We start from the raw sequence: 21,449 nt of genomic DNA, 5'->3' as shown, positions 1-21,449 counted from the left end.
TAGGTCAGCATCGCGGATGACATTCTCAAAAACACCTTCAAAACACCGGGTCTCCTCATAAATAAGCCCTGAAATCGCTTGACACCACCTCTAGCCAAGCGAATAGCGGGCTTAATACCGAATCAGCGCCAAAAACCTTACGATGTCTTTTAGCACCACTTTACGAGGCCCTTTCCTCCTTTGCCACATTCAGACATGATTCTCCAAACTGAATGCAAACACAACTGATAAATTCAAGCTTCTCCCTCCATTTATAAGAAAGAAGCATCATGGCGTCAATAGTCACACCTATCGGACCTGAGTGCGACCCATTAACACAAAAGCGACTCTCTAAGTGGAGTAAAGTTGGAGGCTGCCCAAGAATCAAAGTTCTATTGGTCGATTTGAAAAGTGTCACAAGTAATTCATCTAGGCATTTAGTTAATTCTGCTCTTCGAATTTTCCCTGTACAGTGGGAAAAAATCAGTAAGCATTCAGCTGCGTTCACGAAGAAGCTGTTTTAATTACACAGTCCCTGATTCTCATAAACTGACACTTTTGATAAGTACTAGATATCTGCAACTTTTGAGCCCCTTAAAACAATCTTCAGGTATAATTTCCTGTAAAAATAGACTAACGTACTTTCCCTAGAGTACTAAGCTGGGGGTGCATGTAATGCAAATCGCTGCTTAGCAAAGAAAATACCTCTCAAGCTGTGTATGACAAGAACTTGGAAGAAGGGCTGAAGTGGGACAATCAGGGTAATTAAGTGTTACGCAGATTAACTTTAAGCCAGTGGTAGAACATGGCTTGCACTAACAGCAGAGAAAGTACGAAACTATAATGGCTGGCATTATCAAAGGTTGAATAAACTGTTGGGAGGTGTCACTGTTGCACAAGGTGGAGTGCTTTAATATCCAGTCAGTCCTGCTTCCTAAGAAACGGAAAAACCATAAAAATCAAAATAACGAAGAAGACTTCTCAAAGACTTAAAAGGCCCTTTTAAGGGCGCAACATCCTACCTACAAAAGGTTCGATTTAGGTATCCAAAAGATAATCTCGATGAAATGTATTCACCGCATTCTAGTTTTCTGTCAGAGCGCCAGTTTAATAGCCTTTTAAGATCATTTACACCACGTGGCAGATGCGGGGTTACCACTGTCCCACTGCGCTGATCCCTCTTTGGGCAGTTGTGTCCTGCTAAAGAGAGTGTAAAAATAGGAATTGTCCACCTTGATTTTGGACGAAATTAGTTCTATATTTTTGTCACGATAGTTGCATAAAACAGTCCTTCTGTATCTGTAACACCTAATCCCCATAAAAACAGAATAAGCAACTGAAATGCTACAAGAATAACCTTTTATTTAGGCAAAAAAAAAGGCAAGTTCTGTCTTTTGTACTGGCCGTATGTTTTGGCCTGCAAAATCTGATGTTTGTACCAAAAATGTCCCACTTTGGGCATTTGAAAAGGTAAACCCTACATGCCTTTGACTATAGTTTTCCTCAAAGTGCGATTACATAGCAGTAAAATTTCCTGAGGATTCCTAGCCTTACGACCAAAGAGTGCGTTCAAACCGAGCCTTGCTCCCCAAAATGAATTGCTAAGTGATGCTCTAGGGCTATTTTATGGTATAGGTCGAACACGTGTCCTCAATCATCCCTGGCAAATACCCATGTACATTTTACGACATTAGCCAAATATTGATCAAATCATCTATAGACGATGACAGAGCATCGCTATGGCAGTGCAGACAGTACGCCATGGCGCAAGTGCTAGCTACTGGCTGGTGTTGTTCTTTCCCTAACGCAATTAAGTTACAGTAGATGCTCGTTGCTGATCACACCTGCCCCTATAGGCATCATAAAGTCTGATGCTAATAAAGCCCTTATACTATTGAGTTTTCACCAAAGCAAATGGCCTCCGGCGCACTCCCCACAATAATGTTACAATACATTTGGGAGGCATTGCAGTGTCAAGTAACCGGTCTCCCCTGGTGTGGAAATAGAACTCACAGCCTTCTGACCCAGAAGAGCCTTTGGGTTATCAGAAACAACGCATCGCTTTATCTGCACTACTACATTTTGGTTTAAATAAACATGCCTCTTCACCAAACAATCATTGCAACACCTTTTAACATGTGCAAGGGAGAAAGCGTGTGTATATATACTCGGTTATGTGGTGAATTTAAAAGGCATTTCCAATCTCTTCATAACTGTTGCTAGCCGCGAATCATGTACATTATTTTTTAACTGGTTTCCTCCCAGAGAGCTTCACCATGCCGCCATAAAGTGACACTGCGATGGACAGGACACACACACATACACACAGATTTTACACCGCATTATATGTTTTGTTCCACTGTTACCATTTGCCCTTAAGCTCTTTTTTTTTTGGAGCAGCTTCGTGAAAAAAAGGGAGGTCAACACGGAGACATCGCCTCACGGTGGACTTTCTGCTCCTTTTTAAAGAAGCTGGACCGATAGCTTACGGTGGTTTGAAGAAAATCAACCATGGCGCAATGAAACTAGGAACTTGCACTAGTCTATTATGTCTGTATTGTTTTATCGGGCAAATGATGAACAAAACCATTTAACACAGCGCGGCTAGATGCGGACCAATAGCGAAGGCGTATCTGTGCTAATGGTCTGATTTCTTAGCTTTAATGTGTTATTGGTCAGTGCGAAGCTGAGCAGTGAAACAATACCAGAAATGTTGGCCAATGGCACATACGGAACTGAGCTATTGGTGCTTTTTTTCTACTGAAACATGAACCCGGATGGCACCAGGAGCTGCACTTCTGGTCAATTTTCTACGCACCTCACTATCGGCCCTACCAGCATCAGTAGCCATCGAACGGCGCATGTCATCATTTATTTATTCAATACTGGTGACTTGCCAGAAAAGCGACATTTTTGAACACACCAGAACAGAGGCAGAATCTGAAACAGTCTAGTATTACTCAGCATTCCCTTTATTTTTTACATCACCGCGCTTTTTTCTTTTAGACATTTATTTCACCAACAATACTGGCATTGTAGAAGAATAACTAAACTGCAATACTGCTATTGATCACTGAATGGCCTCATTGGTTTCCTATGCGCTTGCTTTTCCATTGGTTTATTCGTCAGTCTTTATCGTTAACAGTAGAGGGCCTTCTGCGCAGATTACGGGTATTATAAACGGGCAGCATATCGATAGTGTTACGCAAGGCTTCCATAACCGGGATTTTATAATTTTCCAGCAGCTGAGGCAATAATGGCTGATTTTATTTGGGAAAAATTAATGATATCTAAATCCACAGTTCAGACAGGAGAAAATGGGCCTTTTCCCCTTTTATTGTTTCCCCATTTAAAATGTTTACAAAGGATTGCAACTTTGAAAAACCCGCAAAATCAAAATAAGGAAGAAGACTTCTCAAGACCCAAAGGCCCTTTTAAGGGCCATAACACCCTACTACAAAAGGTTCCGATTTCGTCATCCTAAGGTGATCTTGATGAAATGTATTGGCTGCATTCTGGTTTGCTGTCCCAGCACTTGATTTACTAGCCTTTTTAATACAATTTACACCGCATGGCAGATTGGCCAATGCCCCTTTCAATACACTTTCCATTAAAGTCCCAATACATAGCGATATAGATTTTCTCGCGGATGGCTAGCCTTGCGACCCAGTCCGTTCAAACCTAGCCTCGCTTCCCAAATCAGTTGCTAAGTGATGCTCTAGTGCTGTTTTATGGTACAGGTCGGAGTAAGCCCGTGTCCCTCAATCATCCCTAGCGAATACCCCTGTACATTTGGCGACAGACAACATGATCGAATCACCTACAGATCTATTTTTACACCATCGAGTAGCTGGCACTGTCATGGCATGCAGAATGCATAGCAGTGCCAGCTTCTGATAATTCATTCTTTCTTAAGGTACTGCGCGCAGAGTAGATGCTTTCGAGAAGCAGCTGGTCTGTACATTGGAGTCCCTATAGGGCATCATGTAAAATCACAGTATGCATGGGAGCTCTTACATCTAATAGAGCTACCACCAACTCAAACAAATGGGGCCCTCCGAGGTGCACCCTCCGCCACCTGCGCAGTAGCCACATTTAGATGCATTGCAGCAGGTTGTCCTTTTCTGCAAGCACTTGACTGAAACCAAAGTGAAACCTTTCAGTAGTATATCCATGTTTGCACAAGCGGTAAATGGACTCCATAATGAAATATGCTCACAAAGACCCCATTCAGTAGTGGAATAGTCCAGAAAAAAGCTGGGCATGATTGATACATACAGACAGACCTATTTTACACGTCGGTAGCAATACAGCGATACTACCAAAACACATGCACATAATGAATGCTATTTCAGTTGTGCTTGATGAAATCAGGCTAATATAAATACTAAAAGCATGCGGCACACACCCACCACAAAACATAACCACAGATCTCCATGGCAGAAGTCACGGTGGCCCTTAAAGGAGCCTTTGGGTCAGTTCTTGAATTCCAAACGCTTTAGCCCCTCCAAAACCGTAGAGAGTCCTGCCTGGCGTTTTCGAAAGGCATACACCACATCCATGGCTACCAACAGTCTTCCTCTTGCAGCGTAATTTCCAGTATAGGTAACAGCATCAGCCCGAGATGACATTCTCAAAACACCTTCAAAACACCACGGGTCTCCTCATAAAATAAGCCCCTGAAATGCGGCCCTTGGCACCACCTCGGCCGGGCAGAATAGGCGGCCCGAATAAGCCGGGCTTAGTAATACCTTGAATGTTATAGCATAAAACCTTACGATGTCTTTTAGCACCACCTTTACCGAGGCCCTTTCCTCCTTTGCCCTGCGACCAGACATGATTCTCCAAACTGAATGCAAACACAACTGATAAATTCAAGCTTCTCCCTCAATTTATAAGAAAGAAGAAGCATCATGGCGTCCAATAGTCACACCTATCGGACCTGAGTGCGACCCATTAACACAAAAGCGACTCTCTAAGTGGGGAGTAAAAGTTGGAGCTTGCCCAAAGAATGCAAAGTGCTATTGGTCGATTTGAAAAGTGTCACAAGTAATTCATCTAGGCATTTAGTTAATTCTGCTCTTCGAATTTTCCCTGTACAGTGGGAAAAAATCAGTAAGCATTCAGCTGCGTTCACGAAGAAGCTGTTTTAATTACACAGTCCCTGATTCTCATAAACTGACACTTTTGATGAAATTACTAGATATCTGCAACTTTTGAGCCTTAAAACAATCTTCAGGTATAATTTCCTGTAAAAATAGACTAACGTACTTTCCCTAGAGTACTAAGCTGGGGGTGCATGTAATGCAAATCGCTGCTTAGCAAAGAAAATACCTCTCAAGCTGTGTATGACAAGAACTTGGAAGAAGGGCTGAAGTAAGGGGACAATCAGGGTAATTAAGTATTACTCAAATTAACTTTAAAACAATGGTAGAACATGTTGCACTACCAAGCCAAAAAGTAGGGAACTAGAATGCCTGGGATTATGAAGAGTTGAATAAACTGTTGGGAGGTGTCCTTTCAATACTGTTGCACAAGGTGGAGTGCTTCCCAATATCAGTCAGTCCTGCTTCCTAAGAAACGGAAAAACCCGCAAAATCAAAATAACGAAGAAGACTTCTCAAGACCCAAAGGCCCTTTTAAGGGCGTAACATCCACTACTACAAAGGTTCCGATTTCGTCATCCAAAGATAATCTCGATGAAATGTATTCACCGCATTCTAGTTTTCTGTCAGAGCACTTGATTTAATAGCCTTTTAAGATCATTTACACCACGTGGCAGATGCCCAGGGTTACCACCTGTCCCACTTTGCGAGGCACAGTCCCCCTTTTGGCAGTTGTGTCCTGCTAAAAGAGTGTAAAATGGGAATTGTCACCTGAGATTTTTAGGACGAGAATTAGTTCCTATATTTTATGCGATAGTTGCATAAAACAGTCCTTCTGTATCTGTAACACCTAAATGTTATAGAAACAGAATAAACAACTGAAAATGCTACAAGAATAACCTTTTATTTAGGCAAAAGGCAAGTTCTGTCTTTTGTACTGGCCGTGAAGTTATGTTTTGGCCTGCAAAAGGAATCTGATGTTTGTACCAAAAATGTCCCACTTTGGGCATTTGAAAAGGTAACAACCCTACGTAACTGCCCCTTTGACTATAGTTTTCTCAAGTGCGATTTACATAGCAGTAAAATTTCCTAGAGGATTGCTAGCCTTACGACCAAGAGTGCGTTCAAACCGAGCGCTTGCTCCCCAAAATGAATTGCTAAGTGATGCTCTAGGGCTGACATTTATGGTATAGGTCGAGGGCAAGCCCGTGTCCTCAATCATCCCTGGCAACTGATACCCATGTACATTTGGCGACATTAGACATAATTGATGATCAAATCATCCTACAGACCTGCTTTACACCCAGCCGAGTAGCGCTAGCACTGCCGCTGGCATGCAGACAGCATGCCATGGCGGTCTGCTACTCGATAATGTCATATTCTTCATAACACTGATTTTCGCACCACAGTAAGATGCTCAAAGCAGTTGATCAATACACTCGTCCTAGGGCATCAGGTGTAAAGTCTGAGCTGCCATTGCCCTCCCACATCTTATTGAGTTACCACTACAAAAGCAAATGGGGCCTCCCGGTCACTTTCCCCACACACAGCCACATTTAAGAAGGGCATTGCAGATGTCAGTAACCGGTCTCCCTGGTGTGGAAATGAACTCACAGCCTTCTATTTGACCAGAGGAGCCTTGCTGGGTTGCTCAGAAACAACGCATGCCAGCCTTTATCTGCACTTCTACATTTAGTTTCAACTTACATGCCTCTTGTCCAAACTAATATTGCAGCACCTTTTGCCTAACGTATGTGAGGGAAAACGTGTGTGTATATACTCGGTTATGTGGTGGTTAAAAGGCATTTCAATCTCTTCACTCACTTCTTGCTATGCAGAATGTGTATTTATTTTTAACTGGTTCCTCCCAGAGGAGAGCTTCTGAGCCGCCCAAAGTGACCTCCACGGGACGGACACACACACACACACACAGATTTTACACACGCGTTATATGTTTGTTCCACTGTTACCATTTGCCCTTGAAAGCTCTTTTTGGAGCAGTCATGAAAGTCAACACGGAGACATCGGGCCCCACGGTGGACTTTCTGCCCTTTCTTTTTAAAACTGACCGATAGCACGGTGTTTTGAAGAAAATCAAATCATAGCTAGCCTGGGAAATTAGAACTTGCACTAGTCTATTATGTCTGTATTGTTTTATCGTAAATTGAACAAACCATTTAACACAGCGCAGCTAGATACGGACTATCAGCCAGGGCGATCGTGCTAATGGTCTGATTTCCAGTTTAATGTGCTATTGGTCAGTGAGCTGAGCAGGAAACAATACCAGAACAAGGCTAATGGCACATGGAACTGAGCTATTGGTGCTTTTTTTTTTCTACTGAAACATGACCCGATGGCACCAGGGCTGCACTTCTGGTCAATTTTCTAGCGGCACCTCACTATCGGTCCTGTCTGTGCATTCAGGTAGCCATCGGAATCCTAAGTGCATGTCATCATTTATTTATTTCAATACTCGGTGACTTGCCAGAAAAGGACATTTTCAGAAACACACCAAAATTATGAGGCAAAATCTGAACAGTCTAGTAGTACTCATACATTCCCTTATTTTTTACATCTCGCTCATGTTTTTTTTTCTTGTGGGCACATTACTTCTTCACCCCCACCGTCGACTGGTATTACAGAACGACGATTGGTCGAAGGCACGAAGCCATGCACACGGATGGCTGAGTCACTGAATATTCTCATTGGCTTCCTATTGCGCGCTCTGCTATTCCATTGGTTTGTTTGTCTGCCTTTGTCATTGGTTAGCAGTAGAGGACCTTCTGTGGCGTGATTGGCGGTAGTATTACAGATACTGTTGCAGCCAGGCTTCCGATAACCGACTTTATACATTTCCAAAAAAGGAAATACGACAGGATTTCTTTTTGGGAAAAAAAAATACAGGATGAAAAGGAGAGGAGCTACAGATCACTTAATCATTGTACAATAGTTAGAGGTAGACACTTCTGCTTTGGAATAAATAATATAACGCGGAACACATTCTAATGGCTTACTACCAGCTTCAACTTGGAAGGTCATGGGATGGTTTACATGCTCCTTTTACTTATAAAAGATCTTTCTAATGAATTATATTGATATTTACCCTGCATATCAGTTAAAAATGTCCTAATACTGAATGTGTGACATAACCTTTCAATGCGGAACTTTCGGGAACACGATTTAAGACCGCAAATGAAGGTACATTCCTCATGTGAGGTACGCTTGAGAAGTAGCCCTCAAGCAACCGGCAAAGCATTCTACAACAAAGCATGGGAATGTTTTAGGTTTACATGAGGAAAGCCAAATAAAAAAAACGCCTTCGTCTCTTTCTGGATCATATTCCCATTCGATTTTAGATCCCTGACTAGCTCCAAAAAATGTTTTCCGCCTCAGCAGCCCCTCCAGAAGTGTGACCGTGTCTGCAGAAGCGCAACTTGCACCAACATGAAATGTTTCACCTAAAAGACACCTTCAGCAGTTGTCCTTTTCTCCACAGTCCAATGACTGACACCAAAGTGAAACGTTTCGAGTAGTATATCCGTGTTGCAAGCATATTGACTCCATAATGAAATGTTTACACGAAGACCCCCCTTGGTAACGTACCTATGCCTGCACCAGCACTTAACTGTCTCAAAAATGGAACATTTACCGAATGACCTCTTCATCTATTATTTTTTGCACATGCATTTGACTGACTCCAAAATTATTTTTTCCCAACTACATCGGTATGTTGTTTCCTGCACAATCACTTCGATGCCAGAATGAAGCATTTCCCTCGAAGGCCTCTTCAGTTGTATATTCGTCTCTGACCCCGAATGAAACCTTTCTCCGCCGACCCCTGCAGTAGTTTCACACATCTGCACAAACGCTTCCCTGACCTGAGAATCCAACACAGCACTTCAGCAGTTTGCTCAAGTCTGCACGTCCAAGGGCTGGGATATACACATACTCCATGTAAAGAAAACTGTCCAAAGTTAAAAGCTACAAAAAAAAAAATGACATCGCGGTAGTACTCTTCAGAAAAAGCTAGGCGCACTTCATATATTATAAACGAGCGCCATTTTGAGGAAAAAGACTGTTGCAAGATTTTTAAATACTGCTCTTTTAAAGCCGGAGAACAGCACGGTCTGTGTTAACCTGCATTTTCTGCCGGATTTGACATCGGAATCCTAAGTGCATTTTTGAGAAACACACCAGAAATTATGAGGCAGAAATCTGAACAGTCTAGTATTACTCATACATTCCCTTATTTTTTACATCTCCGCTCAAGTTTTTTTTTTTTTCTTTTGGGGACATTATTTCTTCACCCTCACCGTCGACTGGTATTGCAGAATGATGATTGGTCGAAGGCACGAAACCGTGCACACGGTTGGCTGAGTCACTGAATATTCTCATTGGCTTCCTATTATGCGCTCTGCTTTTCCATTGGTTTATTCGTCTGCCTTTGTCGTTGGTTAACAGTAGAGGGCCTTCTGCGGCGTGATTGGCGGTATTATAAACGGCAGTATTACCGATACTGTTACGGCAAGGCTTCCGATAACCGATTTTATAATTTTCCAAAGAAGCAGAGGCAATACGACAGGATTTGTTTTGGAAAAAAAAAGTACTTACGTATTATCGCAACCACAGTTCAGACAGGAGAAATGGCTCTTTTCTATTGGTTGATTTGAAGTGTCACAAGTTATTCATACTGGCATTCCGTTAACTCAGCCGTTAGAATTCTCCTCTTTCGGCGGGAAACAGAATGGGTAAACAATCAGTTGTGTTCACGAAGAAGCTGTTTTAATTGTGTTGTCCCCGATTCTCATAAAAATGACCCTTTTGACAAATACGAGAGATCTGCAACTTTTCAGCCCCGTACAAAAATCTTCAGGTATAATTGCCTGCAAAATAGGCTGATGTACTTTCTCTACTGCCATCTCTCTAGAGTACTAAGTTGGTATCGTAAATCACTGCGTAGCAAAGAAAATACCTCTCAAGCTGTGTATAACAATAACTTGGAAGAAAGGCAAAACAAGGGGACACATTGTCCAAATCAGGGTAATTAAATATTATTCCGATTAAGATGGTAGATCAAGACTTGCACTAACAATGCAAAAGTATGAAATAATGTCTGGCGATATCAACTCATCGTGATCCTGAGTAACTTACCGGATACGGGAAGAAAGTTGTAGAGGCAGCGTAAATATATACAAGAGGCAGTATGAGGGAAAGTCGAGAGCTATGCTTGAGGATTGTTTTGTCCTTGTTGACCATGGTAGTGCGATGGGTCAAAGTGCTGGCGGAAGATGGACGATGCATCTTCAGTGGTTATTCAGTACTGAAATTCTTGAGATGGCCAGTTGCATGGGACAAGGTGGTAAACATTAAACAGGTTCCACAGCTGTACCACGTTTGATCACCAATCCCCTACACCCGTGGCTCAATAAACCATTTATTCCATTACAGAAGAAATACAGCGTTTACACACCGATGCCGATGGGTGGGGGGTTACGTTCTAGTACAAAATGTGCGAACCGGCAATTGAGAGTCGGTGTTTTATGTGTTTGAAATTCAGTTCCGTAGACTGACTTTAGAGTCGAGAAATTTGATACTGTAAACCTGGTCTTAATGAGCAATTTCGTACTTTCTAGACTACAAGCAAACATAAAAAGACGGTTACTATAGTACAGCTCTTATGCAGAAAAGGTGTTGGCCCTTAAAAGGGCCTTTGGGTGTCAGGAAGGAAGACTCTTACTTGGCACTTGTATACTTGGTGACGGCTTTGGTGCCCTCGGACACGGCATGTTTAGCCAGCTCACCAGGCAACAAAAGCCGCACCGCTGTCTGAATCTCCCGCGAACTGATGGTCGAGCGCTTGTTGTAGTGAGCTAATCGAGAAGCTTCTCCAGCAATCCGCTCAAAAATATCATTCACAAAAGAATTCATGATGTTCATGGCTTTAGAAGATATCCCAGTATCAGGATGAACCTGCTTCAAAACCTTGTATACGTAAATAGAATAGCTTTCTTTACGACTCCTACGGCGCTTCTTTCCATCTTTCTTAGCCGGTTTCTTCACGACCTTCTTTGAACCCTTTTTAGGGGCAGCGGGTTTTGCTGGTTCTGGCATCTTCGATAAAAGTTGTTTTAAAAAACTTTGGACGTTCTTGACAGAGCTGGAATATATGCATTCCGCTAAACTCCGCCCTCTGGGTTTCACCCATTGGGAACATGTGCAAAATAGCAGTTAAATAGCCCGAGTTCATTGGCCGGTTTTACTCAGCCAAGCACAAATCAGTAAACGGTACTGATTTTTTTTTTTTGTATAGCATCTTGTCCGCTAAATAAACTCTCATTGAAAACATTTCTCAGCAAAACAGTCCTTTACTTGTAACCCTCCGATTACTAATTCTTAGCCTATCACTTTAAAAAAGAAAAAAAAAAATGAAATCATATCTCTCAACTAAACAAGCCTGTCCTCGTACCGTCAGCATTACCAAGTTCCCCGTTTATACTCCCAAATCAAGTAACCTAAATCCTCATATTTTCTGTCTTGCTTCACTGTCTGGGTGAATGTTTAGAGAAAATATGCATATTCCTCGACTGTGATCTGTGCATCGAACTGTAAAATAATGCTGAACGTTCTTTAGATATCTGCTGTTTTAGCCTATGTAAATACAGTACAGCTCGCATAACATAGCGATCGCATGTTAAACTATATACACCTCAGTGTTATGTAGTAGGTTTTATTTTTAGCTCACGTTATTTGCCTGCACAAATATGCAATTCATAAAGAGCTTTTCCTGCCGGGTGTCCTCTGAAAAGAGTCTTTGCCCAGTCTGAGTTTCGCGATCATCAAAGGCTACTAGATAAGCGATTTGTTTTCTGTGTGTTTCTACTGGAATTATCAACCTGTCCTTTCTGCCTAGATAAATATATGAAGTACCCGTGTAAGGCATGACGCCACAGAATATAGTGGGACACTACTACCTGCGTGAACATACTAACTCATCATTTTAGCGATCTGTGTAACTTTCAGTAGAAATGTTGCTAAAACAGAGACAGATTCGTTTTAAGATTTGTATCGGATCTTTCCTCCCGATTCAGACGAACTTTATTTCTACCCCTTTTTCCGTAATAGTAATTTAGAGAACTCCTTGGCGCCATTATTTGAAGCGGCCAATCAGAAACCTACAAGTCTTAAAGCACCAGAATCGTGACTATCAAGGTAATATTCAGTTGAACACACCCACAGAACAATTCAGAATTAATATGCAAATTTTAGAATCCACGCCGTACCCAATGGGCTACAACTAAGTTGATAATTTATCACCTAACCAATGGGAACACAGAGGTGGTGGCAAGGCAGAAGGGTATAAAATAGCTACGCTGGGCCTGTGGAGTATAATATTTGGAGGTGTTATTCAACGCGATGTCTGGGCGTGGTGGAAAGACTGGCGGCGAAGCCGATACGAGAGCTAAGACTCGTTACATCACGAGCTGGACTGCAGTTCGGTGGGTCGTGTCCATAGACTGCTCAGAAAGGAGGGCAATTCACGGCTGAGCGAATTCGGGGCTGGAGCACCTGTTTGTTGGCAGCCCGTGCTTGAATATCGCTGCAGGAATTCTGGGGATTGGCTGGTGAAATACCTTCGAGATAATAAGAAAAATCGCATTATTCTAGGCATCTTCTGCAATTGGCTGTCGAAATAATGAAGAGCTAGATAAAATTGTTGGGAGGTGTCACTATTACAAAGATTGATGCTTTCCCAATATCCAGTCAGTCCTGCTTCCTAAGAAAGCGGAAAAACCCGCAAAATCAAAATAACGAAGAAGACTTCTCAAGACCCAAAGGCCCTTTTAAGGGCCATAACACCCTTACAAAAGGTTCCGATTTAGTCATCCTAAGGTGATCTTGATGAAATGTATTGGCTGCATTCTGGTTTGCTGTCCCAGCACTTGATTTACTAGCCTTTTAATAAAATTTACACCGCATGGCAGATTGGCCAATGCCCTTTACACACTGATGCTGATGGGTGGGGGCTTACGTTCTAGTACAAAATGTGCGAAGCAGCAATTGAGAAACGGTGTTTTATGTGTTTGGAATTCAGTTCCGTAGATTGATTTTAGAGTCGAGAAATTTGATACTGTAAACCTGGTCTTAATGAGCAATTTCGTACTTTCTAGACTACAAGCAAACATAAAAAGACAGTTAGTATAGTACAGCTCTTATGCAGAAAAGGTGCTGGCCCTTAAAAGGGCCTTTGGGTGTCAGGAAGGAAGACTCTTACTTGGCACTTGTATACTTGGTGACGGCTTTGGTGCCCTCGGACACGGCATGTTTAGCCAGCTCACCAGGCAACAAAAGCCGCACCGCTGTCTGAATCTCCCGCGAACTGATGGTCGAGCGCTTGTTGTAGTGAGCTAATCGAGAAGCTTCTCCAGCAATCCGCTCAAAAATATCATTCACAAAAGAATTCATGATGTTCATGGCTTTAGAAGATATCCCAGTATCAGGATGAACCTGCTTCAAAACCTTGTATACGTAAATAGAATAGCTTTCTTTACGACTCCTACGGCGCTTCTTTCCATCTTTCTTAGCCGGTTTCTTCACGACCTTCTTTGAACCCTTTTTAGGGGCAGCGGGTTTTGCTGGTTCTGGCATCTTCGATAAAAGTCGTTTTAAAAAACTTTGGACGTTCTTGACAGAGCTGGAATATATGCATTCCGCTAAACTCCGCCCTTTGGGTTTTACCCATTGCGATCATGTGCAAAATAGCAGTTAAGTAGGCAAAGTTCATTGGCCAGTTTTACTCAGCCAAGCACAAACCAGTGAACGGTACTGCTTTTTTGTATAGCATCTTGTCTGCTAAATAAACTCTCATTAAAAAGCATTTCTCAGCAAAACAGTCCTTACTTGTAACCCTCCGATTACTAATTCTTACCCCATCACTTTAAAAAGAAAAAAATGACATCATATCTCTCAACTAAACAAGCCTGTCCCCGTACCATCAGCATTACCAAGTTCCCCTTTTATACTCCCAAATCAAGTAACCTAAATCCTCATATTTTCTGTCTTGCTTCACTGTCTGGGTGAATGTTTAGAGAAAATATGCATATTCCTCGACTGTGATCTGTGCATCGAACTGTAAAATGATGCTGAATGTTCTTTGAGATCTGCTGTTTTAGCCTATGTAAATACAGTACAGCTCGCATAACATAGTCATCGCATGTTAAACTATATACACCTTTAGTGTTATGTAGTATGTTTTTATTTTTAGCTCACGTTATTTGCCTGCACAAATATGCAATTCATAAAGAGCTTTTCCTGCCGGGTGTCCTCTGAAAAGAGTCTTTACACAGTCTGAGTTTCGCGATCATCCAAGGCTACTAGATAAGCGATTTGTTTTCTGTTTGTTTCTACTGGAATTATCAACCTGCCCTTTCTGCCTAGATAAATATATGAAGTACCCGTGTAAGGCATGACGCCACAGAATATAGTGGGACACTACTACCTGCGTGAACATACTAACTCATCATTTTAGCGATCTGTATAACTTTCAGTAGAAATGTTGCTAAAACAGAGACAGATTCGTTTTAAGATTTGTATCGGATCTTTCCTCCCCGATTCAGACAAACTTCATTTCTACCCCTTTTTCCGGTAATAGTAATTTAGAGAACTCCTTGGCGCCATTATTTGAAGCGGCCAATCAGAAACCTATAAGTCTTAAAGCACCAGAATCGTGACTATCAAGGTAATATTCGGTTGAACACACCCACGGAACAATTCAGAATTAATATGCAAATTTTAGAATCCCCCGTATCCAATGGGCTACAACTAAGTTGAAAATTTTTTAAAACCTAACCAATGAGAACACAGAGGTGGTGCCAAGGCAGAAGGGTATAAAAATAGCTCGCTGGGCCTGTAGTATAATATTTGGAGGTGTTATTAAAGCGATGTCTGGGGGGTGGTGGAAAGACTGGCGGCAAAGCCGTGCAAAGGCTAAGCCCCTTTTGGTTCATTCCCGGGGCTGGACTCCCGGGGTTGGGTGGGGTGGGGGCCTAGCCCCTGTCAGGGGGGCCCAATTCCTGAGCGGGGGGGGGCTGGAAGCACCTTGCCCTTATTTGGCCCTTGGCCTTAAAATTTTAAACTGAAAAATTTTGGGGGGGGTAATTTTGAAAAGGTGGAGTTTAAAAAATCCATTATTCCTGGCCCCTAAAAAGGGCCCGTCAAAATAAGGAAAAAGTTTTAAAAAATTTTGGGATTCCCCTATTCAAAAGGTTTTTTTCTTCCCAATACCCAGTTAGGTCCGGGGTTTTTCCCCAAAAAAACAAAAACCCTTTTTTTAAAATAAAATTTTAAGGAAGATTCCAAGCCCCAAACCCAAAAAAGGGGCCCAAACATACAAAAGGGGATTTTCCCCAAGGGGGTCCTTGGAAAGGGGCCGAAAACCTGGTTTGTTTCCCCAAAAGAACTTGATTTCTGGGCCTTTTTAAAAAATTTAAATGGAGTTCCCCTGCCCTTTTCAATTTTTTCCCGGGAAATCCCAAATTCCTTTTGGCGAAAAAATTTTCGAATCACCTTTCCCCCCATTTTAAACCTGGGGCCTCCCCTTCCCCAAAAATGAATTGCTAAGTATTCATTTCTTTTTAAAGGGTACGGGGGGTAAGCCCGGGGCCCCTAATTTCCCCCCTTGGGAAAATTTTAAACCCCAGGGGTTTACATTTGGCCCCAAACCAAAAAAGGGGCCCCCGAATCCCCCCTACAAAAAAAATTTTAAACCTTTGAGAGGGGCCTTTTTCGGGCCAGCAGACTGAAAAAAAGTGCCAGCCCCCGAAACCTTTCTTAATATTTTCCCCAAAAGGTAAAGGGCCCCAAAAAAAAGGGGTTTACAAAAAACCCCTTATAGGGCCCCCCCATTTTTTAAAAATTGTTTTTCCCAAGGGGACCTCTTCACAAATTTTTTTAACTCCCACCAATTAAAAGCAAATGGGGTTTTCCCAAAGGGGGCCCCCTTTTCATAAACCCCCCAAAATTTTAAATTTTTCCCCCATTGCAGCATTTTCCCTTTTTCTGCAAAAACCCTTCCTAAAACCAAAAAAAACCCTTTTCAGTGTTTTTAAAGTTTGCACAAAACAGAAAAGGGACCCTTTAAAAATTTTTCCAAAAAAACCCCACATTGGGGAATGTCAGAAAAAGCTGGGCATATGATAAATCCCCTACAGACAGACCTATTTTACACCGTCGGTAGCAATAAAAAAAGCGTTGAAAAACACATGCACATAAGGGCTATTTAATTTGTGCCCGGAAATCAGGCTAATATAAATACAAAAAACATGGGGACACCTACAAAACATAACCACAGATCTCCATGACAAATCGGGGCCCCTTAAAAAAGGGCCTTTGGGTCAGTTCTTAATTCCAAACACTTTAGCCCCCAAAACCGTGAGTCCTGCCCTGGCTTTTTGAGCATACACCCACATCCATAGCTGTAACAGTCTTCCTCTTGGCGTGTTCAGTATAGGTAACAGCATCGGATGACATTCTCAAAACACCTTAAAAACACCCGGGTCTCCTCATAAATAAGCCCTGAAATCCACACCACCTGGGCGAGCCAAGCGGCGAATAGGGGGCTTGGTAATACCTTGAATGTTATCGCCAAAACCTTACGATGTCTTTTAGCACCACCTTTCCCAAGGCCCTTTCCTCCTTTGCCCCGACCAGACATGATTCTCCAAACTGAATGCAAACACAATGATAAATTCAAGCTTCTCCCTCCATTTATAAGAAAGAAGCATCAGGGCGTCAATAGTCACACCTATCGGACCTGAGTCGACCCATTAACACAAAAAAAACGACTGTCTAAGAGGGGAGTAAAAGTTGGAGCCTCGCCAAAGAGTCGCAAAGCTCTATTGGTGGATTTGAATTGTGTCACAAGTCATTCATCTAGGCATTTAGTTAATTCTGCTCTTAAATTTTTCCCCTGTACAGGGGGAAAAAAAATGGGTAAGCATTCAGCTGCGTTCACGAAGAAGCTGTTTTAATTACACAGTCCCTGATTCTCATAAACTGACACTTTTGATAAGTACTAGATATCTGCAACTTTTGAGCCCCTTAAAACAATCTTCAGGTAAAATTTTCCTGTAAAATAGACTAACGTACTTTCCCTAGGTATAAGCTGAGGGTGCATGTAATGTAAATCGCTGCTTAGCAAAGAAAATACCTCTCAAGCTGTGTATGACAAGAACTTGGAAGAAGGGCTGAAGTAAGGGGACAATCAGGGTAATTAAGTATTACTCAAATTAACTTTAAAACAATGGTAGAACATGGCTTGCACTAACAACCCAAAAAGTACGAAACTATAATGCCTGGCATTATCAAGAGTTGAATAAACTGTTGGGAGGTGTCACTATTGCACAAGGTGGAGTGCTTCCCAATATCCAGTCAGTCCTGCTTCCTAAAAAAAGGGAAAAAACCCCAAAAATCAAAATAACGAAGACTTCTCAAGACCCAAAGGCGCTTTAAAGGGCCGTAACCTTCTGCATACAAAAGGGTCCGAAGTCGTCATCCAAAGATGATCTCGATGAAATGTATTCACTGCATTCTAGTTTTTTTCTGTCAGAGCACTTGATTTAATAGCCTTTTAAGATAATTTACACCACGTGGCAGATGCCCAGGGTTCCCACCTGTCCCACTTTGCGAGGCACAGTCTCTCTTTGGGCAGTTGTGTCCTGCTAAAAGAGTGTAAAAATGGGAATTGTCCTGAGATTTTAGGACGAAATTAGGTCCTATATTTTATGCGATAGTTGCATAAAACAGTCCTTCTGTATCTGAAACACCTAAATGTTATAATAAACAGAATAAGCAACTAAAATGCTACAAGAATAACCTTTTATTTAGGCAAAAAAAGGCAAGTTCTGTCCTTTGTACTGGCCGTGAGTGTGTTTTGGCCTGCAAAATCTGATGTTTGTACCAAAAATGTCCCACTTCGGGTATTTGAAAAGGTGGCAACCCTACACATGCCCCTTTGACTATAGTTTTCCTCAAAGTGCTTTCATAGCAGTAAAATTTCCTAGAGGATTGCTAGCCTTACGACCCAAGACTGCGTACAATCCGAGCCTTGCTCCTCAAAATGAGTTGCTAAGTGATGCTCTAGGGCTATTTTATGGTATAGGTCGGAAAAGCCCGTGTCCTCAATCATCCCTGGCAAATACCCATGACATTTGGCGACATTAGACAACATGATCAAATCACCACAGACCTATTTTACACCATCGAGCAGCTAGCACTGCCATGGCATGCAGACAGCATGCCATGGCGGTGCTCTACTATTTTCATGTTCTTCCTTAACGGTACTGCGCACCACAGTAGATGCTCAAAGCAGTTGATCAATACACTCGTCCCCTATAGGGCATCGTGTAAAGTCTGAACTGCCATTAAAGCTTTTTCATCTTAATTTAGTTACCACCAACTCAAGCAAATGGGGCCTCCGAGTGCGCACCCACACACAGCCACATTTAAGAGGCATTGCAGTGTCAGTAACTGGTCTCCCTGGTGTGGAAATAGAACTCACAGCCTTCTGACCCAGAGAGCCTTTGGGTTATCAGAAACAACGCATCGCTTTATCTGCACTACTATATTTTCTTTCAACAAACATGCCTCTTGTCCAAACAATATTGCAACACCTTTTAACATGTGCAAGGGAAAACGTGTGTATATACTCGGTTATGTGGTGAATTTAAAAAGGCATTTCCAATCACTTCATAACTGTTGCTAGCACGAATATGTATTTATTTTTTAATAGGATCCTCCCAAAGAGCTTCACAAGGCCGCCAAAAGTGACACTCCGCAGGACAGGACACACACACACACAGATTTTACACCGCATTATATGTTTGTTCCACTGTTACCATTTGCCCTTTGAAAGCTCTTTTTGGAGCAGCTCGTGAAAAGTCAACACGGAGACATCGGCCTCACGGTGGACTTTCTGCTCCTTTTTAAAACTGACCGATAGCACGGTGTTTGAAGAAAAATCAACCATAGCGCAATGAAATTAGAACTTGCACTAGTCTATTATGTCTGTATTGTTTTATCGGTAAATTGAACAAACCATTTAACACAGCGCGGCTAGATACGGACCAATAGCTTAGGCGACTGTGCTAATGGTCTGATTTCCTAGCTTTAATGTGCTATTGGTCAGTGAGCTGAGCAGTAGGAAACAATACCAGAAATGTTGGCCAATGGCACATGGAACTGAGCTATTGGTGCTTTTTTTTCTACTGGAAACATGGACGGATGGCACCAGGAGCTGCACTTCTGGTCAATTTTTCTAGCGGCACCTCACTATCGGTCCTGTCTGTGCATTCAGGTAGCCATCGGAATCCGAAGTGCACGTCATCATTTATTTATTTCAATACCCGTGACTTGCCAGAAAAAACATTTTTCAGAAACACACCGAAAATTATGAGGCAAAAATCTGAACAGTCTAGTAGTACTCATACATTCCCTTATTTTTTTACATCTCTCGCTCATGTTTTTTTTTTTTCTTTTGGGGACATTATTTCTTCACCCTCACCGTCGACTGGTATTGCAGAACGATGATTGGTCGAAGGCACGAAGCCATGCACACGGTTGGCTGAGTCACTGAATATTCTCATTGGCTTCCTATTGCGCGCTCTGCTATTCCATTGGTTTGTTTGTCTGCCTTTGTCATTGGTTAGCAGTAGAGGGCCTTCTGTGGGTGATTGGCTTTTGCAGTATTACAGATACTGTTGCAGCCAGGCTTCCGATAACCCATTTTTATAAATTTCCAAAAAAGGAAATACGACAGGATTTCTTTTTGGGGGAAAAAAAAACATGCAGAATGAAAAGGAGAGGAGCTACAGTTCACTTAATCATTGTACAATAGTTAGAGTTAGACACTTCTGCTTGGGAATAAATAATATAACGTGGAACACATTCTAATGGCTTACTACCAGCTTCAACTTGGAAGGTCATGGGATGGTTTACATACGCTCCTTTTACTTATAAAAAAAGATCTTTTAATGAATTGTATTGATATTTACCCTGCATATCAGTTAAAAATGTCCTAATACTAAATGTGTGACATAACCTTTCAATGCGGAACTTTCGGGAACACGAAATTTTAAAACCGCAAATGAAAGGGACATTCCTCATGTGAGTCGCTTGGGAAATAGCCCTCAAGCAACCGGGCCCCCGGGGAATTTTTTTTTAAACCAAAAAAAAAAAAACGTCTCTTTCTGGATCATATTCCCATTCGATTTTAGATCCCTGACTAGCTCCAAAAATGTTTTCCCCTCAGCAGCCCCCTTTTTAAGTTTTTGACCGTTTTCTCAAAAGGCAACCCCCCCCATTAAAATTTTTCACCTTTTTGACCCTTTTTTAAACCCCGGGTTTTTTTCCCGCCAAACTGACCAAAATGAACTTTCCCTGAACCTTTCAGTTGTATATTCCCTTTGCCCCCAAATAAATTTTGACCCCCTAATGAAAGTTTACAAAGTTCCGACCAAACCAACACTTTAAATTTCAAAGGCATTTGTTGATCTTCATCAATTATTTTCACAATCCCTTTGAAAATGTCCAAAATTAAATTTTTTAAAAAAAAAAATCCCGGGAGTTTTTCCGAAAAATCACTTCAAAGAAAAGAAGGCCCTTTTGGGAAAAAAAATTTCAAAATTTTTTTAAAAACGTCTTTTAAAACCCCCCCAATGGAAACCTTTTTGGAACCCCGCATTTTCCCATTTGCACAAAAGGGTTTTTGAAAAACCGAAAATTCCCAAAACTCCCCCAGCAGTTTTTCATTCCCTTTTTTTTACATTCCCCCAAAGGGCTTTTGGGAATTTTTTTCACCTCTCCCATGGGAAAGAAAATTGGGCCAAAAGGAAAACCTCAAAAAATTTCATCCGGTATTTTTTCTTCCGAAAAGGGTGGCCTTTTTATTTTTAAACGGCGCCTTTTGGGAAAAAGGGCCCCGTTGGGGGATTTTTAAAACGGGGTTTTTAAACCGGGAAAAAGGGAAGGCTTGTTTAAACCGATTTTTAATTTTAAAAAAAGGGAATCCAAGGTTTTTTTTGGGAAAAAAGAAAAAAGTAAAATCGAACCCCGGTTTTCAAACCGGAAAATTGGTTTTTTTTTTTTTGGGGTTATTTTTAATTGTCCCCCGGTTTTTCAAAAATTGGCAACAGAAACCTCACCGGGTTGGTTTCCTTTTCCGGGGGGAAACAAAAATTCGGTTTAAAAACAATTTCCAAGGTTGTGTTTTTTTAAAAAAAAGGAAAGCTTTTTTTTAAAAAATTTATTTGGTTTCCCCGGGGGGTTTCCCTTTTTTGGTTAAAATTGAACCCTTTTGGGGGCAAATGGGAA

At 41.7% G+C, this 21,449-nt stretch overlaps 2 protein-coding genes and 2 pseudogenes across 2 annotated transcripts; 1 reads left to right on the top strand and 3 right to left on the bottom strand.

The window, feature by feature from the left end:
- LOC122813084 overlaps positions 1–12,938 on the top strand; it is a 15,201-nt pseudogene extending 2,263 nt beyond the window's left edge.
- LOC122813071 overlaps positions 1–16,794 on the bottom strand; it is a 45,299-nt pseudogene extending 28,505 nt beyond the window's left edge.
- Positions 10,774–11,239, bottom strand: LOC122813085 (histone H2B type 1-J). Its single transcript, XM_044085204.1, has one exon. The coding sequence runs from the start codon at positions 11,193–11,195 to the stop codon at positions 10,818–10,820; it is 378 nt and encodes a 125-aa protein (XP_043941139.1). The 5' UTR covers positions 11,196–11,239; the 3' UTR covers positions 10,774–10,817.
- On the bottom strand, positions 13,309–13,764 carry LOC122813087 (histone H2B type 1-J). The gene has a single exon (XM_044085206.1). It carries the CDS (start codon positions 13,728–13,730, stop codon positions 13,353–13,355), a length of 378 nt encoding a protein of 125 aa, XP_043941141.1. The 5' UTR covers positions 13,731–13,764; the 3' UTR covers positions 13,309–13,352.
- Positions 16,795–21,449: the final 4,655 nt, after the last annotated feature.

The sequence above is a fragment of the Protopterus annectens genome, chromosome 10.part0 (genome assembly GCF_019279795.1).
Source record: "Protopterus annectens isolate FY-2018-M chromosome 10.part0, PAN1.0, whole genome shotgun sequence".
Classification (NCBI taxonomy): Eukaryota; Metazoa; Chordata; order Ceratodontiformes; family Protopteridae; genus Protopterus; species Protopterus annectens.
This window is presented reverse-complemented; position numbering and strand designations above follow the sequence as displayed.

What these genes read in the sequence shown, in the direction of transcription:
- LOC122813087 (XM_044085206.1), bottom strand. Translation starts at nt 13,730, where the DNA reads ATGCCAGAACCAGCAAAACCCGCTGCCCCTAAAAAGGGTTCAAAGAAG.
- LOC122813085 (XM_044085204.1), bottom strand. Translation starts at nt 11,195, where the DNA reads ATGCCAGAACCAGCAAAACCCGCTGCCCCTAAAAAGGGTTCAAAGAAG.